This window comes from Phallusia mammillata, chromosome 8, assembly GCF_965637545.1.
Source record: "Phallusia mammillata chromosome 8, kaPhaMamm4.hap1.1, whole genome shotgun sequence".
NCBI lineage: Eukaryota > Metazoa > Chordata > Ascidiacea > Phlebobranchia > Ascidiidae > Phallusia > Phallusia mammillata.
In genome coordinates, this window is record NC_137259.1 from 13,233,479 (window position 1) to 13,244,487 (window position 11,009).

Below are 11,009 nucleotides of genomic sequence, written 5' to 3' on the forward strand. Positions count from 1 at the left end.
TTCCAATCAAGTAGATGTCGATGCATCGAATCGGCTAAAGTAGGTTCGTACAAAACCTACCTTCGTCTGCAAAAAAACAAGCCTGCTAATTTTTTGCCGAATGTTGAAAAAAACAAAATTGCTCAATAATTACATCGGTTTACGCGATGCTATCACAGAGATGTTGGCTTTTGCGCAGACAGTATATTAAGGCAAATTCAAATCCAGCACAATAAAAATGGACACTTTTTTCCAGGATCAATCCTAAACAACACAAGCAGCCTGTTTCGTAGGCCTCCATTTCAAACTTAAACAATGTTTACATAAAGACCATCTGTACTAAAAATGTGTTTTTGTCATGAGCTTTTAAACGCCTTAATTTCCAAATATGCCTTTATTTACTTTCTCTTTCAGACTTTTTAATCGCTTCTAACCCAAAACATCAGCTTAAATCAGCGGTTCTCAAACTGGGGCCCGCGGTCCTTTAGGGGTCCGTGAGGCAACTTTGGGGGGACCGCGAAAAGGTTAAAGTAATTCTATAATCTTATTTGGCGAAAGTTTGTGCCACTAAATAAGTTGAAATCAAAGCAAAATTGAGAACCGACTGTCTCCATTGCTAAACAATAGCCTTTATTGCGTGACAACTAACAAAAATGCAATTGTTCGCGCACAATCGTAATGTTTTTTGTCTTGTATGTGATGTCAGATGCTGTTTTTGGATCATTGTTATGCGCAATTTTGCAAAACTAGCTAAAATCCTGCAATCAACTTTCGTTTTTCTGAAATACACATTCAAGGTTAAGGACCGCGAGCCCTCGAAATAATGGCAAAGGGACCGTTTTGAAAAAATAATGAAAACGTTTGAGAACCACTGGTACAAATACTAGTGAACACGTAAGTGAAATTTATTAAGTAGTCCTAACACAGTTTGTGCGACTGTACGTTCGAATAATATACATGCACGTAGTCAGTCGAAAATGGGACAAACAAGAAACAACTAAGATTGCCTAAAGGAGCCAACACAACAAGAAGAGTTTACAACAAGCTTTGAAATGTAAACAAGCTGTATGGCAGAAAAAATGCGTGCCTTCATCAAAAGGGCACCTACACAAACGTAACTGAATAATGTGCATATAGCGGGTCGCCTCTAGAAGGTTGGTAACTGGGAAAGTGGTATATGGAAGTTGAAATCGTCGGGAAATATATCCTTGGCACGTGGATACATTAGTTTGTAAGATTGTCGAATTGTTGCTTCAGCCACACCAGCTATTTCACTGATTTCTGCAAAGAAATGTTTCAAAGTTTACCGAGTTAGCAAATCGAAACGAAAATAAAAAGCAGCACCTCGGTGGCACAAGTAAAATGCAATCGATATGTCAAGTTTATAGAGCTCTTCTGGCAATTGTATTTTTATTCCGACGTTTTGACGTCCTATACAGGTCGCCTTCATCAGGGTAAATTACACTGAATGCGCGTAGCACCAATCGGCATATGTAGGTGATTTGCCCACTAAGTTTAAGTAAACTGGTCCAATGTTGCACTTCACAATCACGTTAGTTTTAGTACTAGTCGAAACAGAAAGATAGTTCTGTGCAATTTTTTTAGCTAATAATTGTACATTCGTATGGATTACTATTGTAGTAAGCAAGGCGATACCTTTTTGAGATTTTCTTTCCTTTGAAGCTTGCGACGCCATATAAATAGCTGCAGCAGCTACGGAAATAGGACTACGACCGGATACGAGATCTGCATCAACAGCTTTTCTCGCAATGTATGTAGCAGCTCTTTGAACAGGCGGGGGTAGGCCGAGGTTGGAGCAAAATCGAGACTGCAAATATATGGGATTTTAGAATTTTAGTATAACAGTGGAAAAGTGGATACAAACCATGAAATCCCCAGAAGTGATGACATCCACGTTTGTTTCCAGGTTCTTTACAATTAATTTAAAGCAGCGTCCAATTTCCTTCTTGGAAATCCGGGATATTGCACATATCTGTAGTTGTTAAACACAACCTTATATACACTTGGCTAAAATGGGTATGGGTACAAGCAGTGGCGCAACTAGCGGAAAATTGAGGGGGCAGGCAACGAACTACCAATACGACTTTCCCAAAAACAATTGTATTGCTAAGTGCGTATCATAGATTGGTCAAATGGTCCGACGCGCTTTTCCACTAATAATCTAAAAAAACTGGGTTTCGTCCTTGGGTTGTACGGCTTCGAATGCCGTGAAAAAGTAACATTTGTAAGTCACAAAGCCCATTGTGATAGTATATTGACGATTCAAACTAAGGCATTGTTTCGTAACAAATAAACTCGTTCGACTGGGTGTTTAGTGTTTACACGTTAATTTTGTAATCTGTCTACTAGTGCTGTACCATATAATGTGAAGTTTCTCATGATCATTCCTTGTGCATATTTACGTCAGGAGCATCAAGTTTGAGTGGAAACCAAGTAAATTTGTTAATAATGTCTTGTCCATCTAAGTCTAAGAAAACGAGGAAAATAACGTCGTGTTTTCAAAAGTCTGTTTCGGGTAGCGAACCAGGAACTGACACGTAAATTACAAACAAGTTGTTAAAGGATTTTTGGCTGAAGCTCCACTCCGATAAACATTTATTTTTGTGTGTTTACATGTAAATACGTTTTCAAGTTCCAACAAAGATCGTCATTGCGGTTAATTAGGTTGTTGTATAAATGCATCGCAGAAACTTCGTTTTTACCATCGCAGTACATGCCGATGAAGCGATTTACTGCTGTACCGGCGCCTTGTCCTGTCATTTGAAAGTTATTTTTGGCTTTAATGCGGACGAACGTGTTTTCGGCGCTATACGAGAGCCGTTATACGCAATAACGCCGATAGAAAAGGGACCTGGCATGCTGACGAACCTGCCCCCTAGTTGCGCCCATGGGTACAAGTATACCAGTTTTATAAAATAGTAACCATATTCAAAGTGTATTCTCAATTGTGTACATTGCAAAAAAAACGGTTTTGCGGTTGTTTAATGGTGGGTTTCACTAGTTAAAGCCTACTTGTGGCCCTCCAAGAACACCTCAGTGGCCAAGTTAAGAAATTTTGTCCTGGATCAACATAAATTATACAACTTGTCAAAAGATACAAAATACAACACCTCTTTAAAAGTACGTGGAACTCCCTCCTGTCTACATGCAATATATAAACATGCAGCTGATATGGCATCATTTGATCTTCCTCTCAAACTTTTTGATTCATATACTTGTTTGAAAAGTTTGTTTGCTCGGTCCTTAAATGAAAATAGACAGTCACAGATTCTACATAAATACTAACTAATTGAACAAGCTTCCTAATGTAGGTTGCAAAACAAAATATTAAAATATTACATAGGAATCTACATGGATACTAACAATTTAACCGACTATTCTTAATGTAGGTTGCAAACAAAATTTTAAAAGGTTAGTCTACTTTTACAGAATATTTTAACTTACAACAATGTTCCTTGGAAGGCTGATTCTATCTGACATTGATGAAATTTCTTTGAAAGCCTGAATGAGTACTCTGTCATTATTTGATATTGTGCGGCGGTTCGAAAACTGTGAGTATCCTGGAAAAAACAAAGATGACAAATTACTTTGACATGTAGTAGCTTGTTTGGTAAATGTATAATTGAAACTAACCACTGTCACCAGAACCAGGAGGCCCAGCTGGTCTTTCAATAATGGTTGACAAATCACTTCCTGATAGCAGAGAATTCTGGGCATCACCAACTCTTGACATGTCCTAAACAGGTGCTCAAACAATTAAGAACAAATATAGATTCAACATTTAGTTCAACACTATGATAAACTGTTCTCAAACAAAAATGTGTGCATGGGAACCATTGGTAAATCTCAAACCATCTTAAACCTGCTTTGGTAAATCTTTGGCTAAACTTGAAAAAAAATTTAAAGCAGCTTTGGCAATTTTTTTCCATTTATTTTATACCTAAATACAAAAAAGTTAAGAAATTTCACATGCCCCACAAATTATGTCAACAAAATACACTTGTATACATATTATAAAACCCACTATAAACAATTTCTTACACACAGCCAGGTTTTTTTTAAGGTTTGGTTTGGGTGACCGCTAAGTAGTTTTAAGAGACCGCAAGTGTTTCATTTAAATACCAAAAAATAGCCATATTTGCTTATTTGGGAAACCGCTGGAGAAATTTGGGGGACCGTTTCGGTCCCCCAAACACCTTAAAAAAAACACTGCACACAACTGCTAAAATTAATAAAACAATACATCTAGCATGCCATTCTTACAGACCAACTAAGTTTGCCTTTAGTGATGTAATTTACCTTAGAGTCCTTGTCATTAGAAAAAGTTCTCCATTCAGACCCCACATCAATTGTGCGATCACCAACAACTAACCCACATTCAGGACAAATCATGTCACCAGCCCTGTAATCCTCCACCAATGGTACATCAGGATGTTGAGGGCAGTGAATTTGGTGCAAGTGATTTCTAGTACACAATGAAGTTGAAAATCCATCGAAACCCACTTAACATTAAAAATACAAGAACAAACCTTGTAGCCATTCTGGCTAAGTGCCACCAAAAAGGTGGTAAACAGGAAATGCGTTGTTCAAAGTTCCACAATTTATTGTAAGTTTCAAAAATCTTGGAATAATATAGCTAAATGTTTCTGATCTGGACAAAAATAGAAACATACAATAAAAATCAGCGTACAATAAGCATTTGAAGATCATTTCATACCAGGCAAAAATCGTCTTTTAGAAAAAAAGGGATGCTTAGGTCCACTCCAGCTATCAGTGTGGGACTGTTCACGAGTTACCAAATAATATTTTAAAAATACTGTTCAGTCATGAAATATCGCTACTTTATTAGAGTCTGTAAGTTTAAATATGTAACACAGCCAGTCTGCAGAGCATGGCAGCTGCACATGTGATTTTTTTGAAAAAAAAATTGGCATGCCAATTTTGAGGGTTGCAAGTGGAAATTTTGCGCCAAGGGCATTTGATTGTGACTTGACCTTTATCCCTTGCTTAGTGCCTGCTGGATTTGGTCTTGTACACAAATTGCATGACCCAAGGTTGTCATAATTCAATGTTTTTGACAAGAATGTTCTGGAATCTGGATTCAGTTTAGTTTTAAATGTTATTTATGTGACACAATTACCACCAACAAGAATAGTTTGTAAATGGCACCTTTTTGGTTTGATTGAAATTTGTTTTGGTCACAGCAGAGTCAAATGGAAATAAACCACAAGTATAAGTTGAGTTTATGTCACTTGGTAAAAGAAAACATAGAGTGATAGTGACAAAGTGGCACTAAAACAATCACCAAGCCGAAATAGCTGTATACGAGTGCAACATTGACATTGTTAGTTACATACTGTATTTAAATGCAATACGTCACTTTTTTGTTCATGATACAGTACAATGCAAATTAGTTTTTAAAGAAAACGGTCCACTAAAAGACGATGACTACGGACTTTTTAAACTGACCACTGTGATCATTGATACGTAAGGTAAATCTATTAGACCAACCTTCCACTTCAGTTGCGATTTGTTGCGAAAGCGAACAAAAAAACTCACAGACTTCTTCATTTCCATTATTCTCATCCGAACAAGTCCGTTCAGCTCATTGGACAAAAGAAAAAAAATGCCCCTTGAAATGTTTATAAATTCGACTTCTCTTACTTAGCCAAGTAAAAAGTAATATGTTTGCTCAAAATTTTAAGATTAATTCAAAAATAACGGCATTAGTTGTATTCGTTGTGTATTTTCATGATTTGACTTCGTTTGTGCTCTGAGCAATAGGCTATTGATAGAAAACAATCACGCAGTTACAAACCGTCGAAGTGATGCCCGTTCTATCAAAAGGAAACAATTTTATTTCGCTTTGTGTTTCAAAAAACAAAGTGGTACAAAACCACAGCATTGTGCTACAAGCAACATGCTACAACAGGAACTTGACATGTCCGCGACTACAATGCAAACGAAATGCAACGATTTGAAATAATACACTCGAACATGCAATCTTGCGTGTACCAATTAATCATGCTCTTTCATGGCAGAATCACCGGAAGGAACCTGGCCAGAACACTTTTGTTTATCAGGTTTTTATTCTTTAACCATAAAACAATACCGATCGATTCCAATGTCTAATTGTCATGCTCCAGCACGATATTTAGCAGTATGCTAAAAGTTTACAAGTTCGTTTCTCTCCGCTTCTGTAAGGTTCGCAAACGGTAACAGGCACTTATCGTCTGGGTACCCGTTGTAAAACCATTTTGAAATAGAGGGAATTGTTTTCGGTGGGTGTTTCTCGACTACGATTCTTCTGCACAAACGGCACGATTCGTCCTTGTAACTTCTCGTGTAGTCATCGGGAGGAAACGAGTCCAATGGGGCATTTCTCCATTTATGATACTCCAGATATTTGTCGTCGTGTTTGTCTAAGTACTTAATGTATTTGACCAGGTCCCTGGGTGTTTTAAAGTCGTCCGCGTGTATAAATGAGTTCTTTGGTGCAACGGCTTCAACATCGGCTTTGGTTGGACCCCAGACGATAGGCACAAGTCCCGCAGCAAGACCGTTTCTCCAAAACTTTTCTGTGATATAATCCGGACAGTGTAAAGAGTTTTCGAAGGATAAATAAAACTTGTAACTCTTAACCATTGCTGTTAATTTTGATTCGTTTCTCTTGTCAAAACATTTGCCAAACTTATCAAGTTTGAGACCAGCCTCTTGTAGTTTTCGAGCATATTGCAGACGCCAGATTGTTCCATATAGCTTGTAACAGTTACTAACAACCCACACAGCAACTTTTGTCTTTGTTTTCATCAAGTTTTGCAAATCGCCCGAAAGTTTATTCCTTATTGACTCCTCAACAGATCGTCGGGGTGTTCCAAAATAGCTGCGAATGTCGGCTTTTCGAAAAAACGTCCACGTTAAATTAAACAGATGATCAAAACGCGGATCTGCAATAGTTTCCTTAAAGTGAAACATCTTTGCCGGGGTCTCCTTGCTCCAGAATACGTAATGTTGCCATGGCGACCTAATATAATCAAAATTTCGTTTCAAAAATAAAATTTGTTTGCATGAGATGTACAGCGTAATGTTAAACACTTTTTACGGAGACAATTTGCATTTTTAACGTGTAACAATATCTAACGTGATACTATACGGATAAATAGGCTATAAAGTGTTTTTTTGCAGTGGCACTAATTCTAAACTCCAATAAATTATCTTTAAAAAACTAAATAGGTGCAATGCATAATATAGTCAACGCAAGAGTGCATAAATCGGGCTTCCCGTTGCGGACGGCATATTTGTAGTTATTATTTGTAGATTACACAGCTCCAGGCGTTTACGACTATAACCAGTTTCATTAAACGCTTGCAATATGCTTCGCACTTATCACGCGTAATTCAAGTGTATACTCCGGCATGCGTAGTAATTAAAAACTTTCGTTTTTCAACGTTTATTTTGTTAAAAAAAAACGCGTACAACGCTTTATTTGGGCCAATTTAACCGTATTTATTCATAAACAAAACCGTGCAACTTTTGATTTCGTTTGTGAATCACTAATTAGCATTGTTGATGTAATAAAGAAGCACTGCTATGCAACGCATTTTTCGTTACCTTGTTTTGGTATCAGGTACATCCATTTCCCTTTCCAAATCATTGTGATTGAAGAGTACAACAGCAATGCTTTCTCGGATAGTTGATCGATTGGTTGTTACTGTACATCCACCACATTCGTCAGGAACCTTAAATTCCAACTTTTTCTCCTTTTCAGCCATTAAATAATTTGCAGTTTGCCAAATCAAAATGTTTGGTGGATTTTCGGATGAGAAAGTTGGAAGAGTAGGCCAAGAATCTGGGCTAACTTCAGTTGTTTGATCTTGTGATTCGTTTTGATAAGTACTACCCCATTCCAGGTGATAAACCTGACAATTTAAAAAGGTAGTGCAAAATAGATTTTGTTACAGTTTTGCCAAACAATACGTCTGATATACATAAGCAAACTACTAATTCTCTACAGCTGTAAAATTGAAATGAATTCAATAAAGCATGTCGAAAATTTAGAAAAAATGGACAAACCAATAAATTTTATCTTAAATGCATTTTTATTTGACCTATAGCCTACTGGAAATATATATCTCACTATAGGTATTAGTTTGAACTAAAGGTTACAGGCTAAAATTTCGCGAAAGATATAGAATGACAAACCTTTTCCACTTTAGAATGCGACATCAATTTCTTCCACATTATTCCTCGGTCATAAGGAACTAGCTGAGTCCACGGTAAAAATATATCAGTCAGGCAAACAAGGGAAGTCGACACAGTGATTAAGTAAAGCAACCTCCTGACAATTGATCGAGAACGCGACTTGTTGACAATTGATCGAGAAAGCAACATGTTTGCCTTTTTATTTTTATCTCTTGTAAGCTTATGTTAATGGCTAAATTGAAGGAAAAATAACATATCTACTGCATCTGTCTGCTGTGTTCTCAAGTGCAGTAACATGCCATAACACAAAGTGTCTATCTTGCCATCGTTGATAAACTTGGCATTCAAGAATATAAGCGTATCGCCTGGGGCAATAAATACGTACAAGAACTCGTTTGAGCACTCCTCGAGAGATCTAATCCAGTGGCAAATGAGGCAAGTTAATAGCCCATCCTTAGATAATGTATTTTGCATTTGAAATTGCGGTTTGTCAATAAAAACAGATTTAAATTGCACTGATTTTTTTATCCAGAAAAGTCGTTCTGTTGTCATAATGGACATATATTTTTACCTAATATGTTTTAAAATAACTTGAGCCCGCTACTAGATAGTCAATTGCATTAATGTCACATTAAAGGTTCATGAAATCAAACTACTAATCCTTATCCAATAACGTTGTAAATATATAATAAACTTATTATACAGCATACTGTGCTGCATGCATCAACAAATTTGATGAAATGCCGTTTACACATGTTGTTGTATGTCACTTCTTAACAACGCCCTATAAACAACTGCAATTAGCTCTACTCATATTTATCGCATTTCCAGACATAACAAAAGTTTAATCTTAAAAAATAATCTAAAATACCAGACCGGACCGTCAATGCTACTTTTCAGTGATAAGTGGCCGTGATCCGAAGTTGTATACGCAAGTAGTCTTTCTGATTTTAGAACCGCTTTGTTTTTTAACCTTACGTGTTGTATATAAACTTTAATAAAACCCCACGTCATAAGGCAAGATGCCAAAATCAACAATCGACTCTTGCATTTTTTCTTGAATTCGTTTGCCCGCGTTTCAAAATTAATGATGCAAAAGAAACTACTACTTATGCGGTTATGCAACATTGAGGTTAAAATAGGCAATTACGCGTTCTGAGTCCACTGAGGATAAACCAAGCATAAAATGTGCTTAACTTAATACAATACATAAACAAAGTAAAGTAAACGGTTGTTTGTTTAAAAACAACTGGAGTTTAAAACAAGGTTTATGCAACGATACCCTTGCGCGACAACAAACGCAGAAGCACGATGTAGTATAACTTGTAATGTACCGATTCCGCCTCAAAATACTCGAGTCGAAATCGAGTATTCTGCGAATTTACACATAACCTAAATCCCCTTTCTGACTGACCTACTAATAACCCTGTGTTATTGATGCAGGTGAATTCGTTTGTGACGCTTCTAAACAACTTTTACAATACGAAACCTGTACCAATCTCTCCATATTTCGCAGACAACCGAGTTTTAACTTGGCGATATTAAACGTTTAGGCATTAACTTCATGCAATCAAAAAGTTCGGTTGCGGCCATTTTTTTCAAGTTAAAACGGAAAACATCGGTATATCACTAGTTATAACGTCTTATTTATGGTCTTGGTGTCAGTGTAAACGACCAATAGCGTCTGTCTGTATGTAGGCCTATATGTCTTGTCGTTAGGTTAGCAACGCAAATAAATAACAAAGTGACAACGTGGTATCATAACTCGGGGCAAGGGAAGTGTCGTTTCGGAACTAAGGAAACAATTCTACAAAAGAGATAACATTTTACGATGGGAATGTGTGAGGGCGTTAGGTTTTAGAAAAAGCAATCTACCTGAAATAAAACTTAAATAAAATTCCGCAAGTGTCTTATGTGCTGTTAAAATAAATAACACACAAAATATAACAAAAAAATAATAAAAAATAAACACCTAAAATATTTCTACACATTGCTACACCTGAGTGGTCTGAGTCTTACAAATTTTAACCTTATCAATTTATTCTCGGACGTCCAATAACGGAGCAATTTTATGTAATGGATTCGGCGTGTTTTCATGATTAGTCCCTTTTTCCGTGAAAACATACCCAACCTAGACATAACTTTGAACAATTGTTTTCACACAAGTAAAGCTAGTTAAGCATTTGTCGATTTAACCATCATTTGAATCATTGCTTAAATCAGTGTTTTTTTCACAAATCGCCTCCTTTGGGGCTCTGGGTCAAAATCGCCTCGTTACTGATGTATTCGAATGGCATGGCCCGTCTCCACGCATGGGCTTATACCAGTGTCTCTTGGGCCAAAATAATTGTCCAACCCTAATTTTGAGATCACAAAAACGCAAACAATCACCAGCATATCTTGTGCTAATGCGACCCTATTCCAGGTGTTTGTTTGCAAGACTTTTAAAATCTAAAAAATCTTAAGCCCAAAAGTTAGATTTGCCAAGATCCAAATGTTGCGTAGAGTAAAATCAGGCCGGAACAGAGTTGTAAACTGGCCTGAAATCGGAGCCCAAACCCGGCCCGAAACCCGGTCCGAACCCGATTTGTTTTTGAGGAACGTATTTATGTCCGAAAGTTTGATTGAGATTAAAGCCCCAGGAAAGAATAAGACAACAAACACAGGAGAACATTGGTCTTAAACAATGTGTTTTAGAGCTGTTTGACATTAGGTCAGATCCAGCAACTGGCTACTTATAGCTAGTTTATTTAATTCAGGGGTGTCCAACACGTGGCACGCGTGCCAAAAGTGGCACGCAGAGCATT

The 11,009-nt window shown here is 37.1% G+C and overlaps 2 protein-coding genes across 3 annotated transcripts; both read right to left on the reverse strand.

Annotated features, from left to right (window-relative positions):
- Positions 1-866: 866 nt before the first annotated feature.
- Positions 867-5,140, reverse strand: LOC145204240 (transcription initiation factor IIB-like). 2 transcript variants are annotated; one of them, XM_080076725.1, is made up of 9 exons: positions 4,718-5,119; positions 4,530-4,651; positions 4,300-4,465; positions 3,634-3,736; positions 3,445-3,560; positions 3,111-3,242; positions 1,865-1,972; positions 1,636-1,807; positions 867-1,260 (listed from the first exon to the last, which is right to left on the reverse strand). In XM_080076725.1, exons 2-9 carry the CDS (start codon positions 4,538-4,540, stop codon positions 1,127-1,129), a joined length of 942 nt encoding a protein of 313 aa, XP_079932851.1. In that variant the 5' UTR covers positions 4,541-4,651; positions 4,718-5,119; the 3' UTR covers positions 867-1,126. The 2 variants fall into 2 exon arrangements, with proteins under 2 accessions (XP_079932851.1, XP_079932853.1); XM_080076727.1 differs by lacking the exon at positions 1,865-1,972 and having other exon boundaries at positions 4,718-5,140.
- Positions 5,141-5,820: 680 nt separating this feature from the next.
- LOC145204239 (4-galactosyl-N-acetylglucosaminide 3-alpha-L-fucosyltransferase 9-like) lies at positions 5,821-9,916 on the reverse strand. Its single transcript, XM_080076724.1, has 3 exons — positions 8,203-9,916; positions 7,612-7,919; positions 5,821-7,024 (listed from the first exon to the last, which is right to left on the reverse strand). The coding sequence occupies exons 1-3, from the start codon at positions 8,389-8,391 to the stop codon at positions 6,166-6,168; spliced, it is 1,356 nt and encodes a 451-aa protein (XP_079932850.1). The 5' UTR covers positions 8,392-9,916; the 3' UTR covers positions 5,821-6,165.
- Between the last annotated feature and the right edge of the window lie 1,093 nt (positions 9,917-11,009).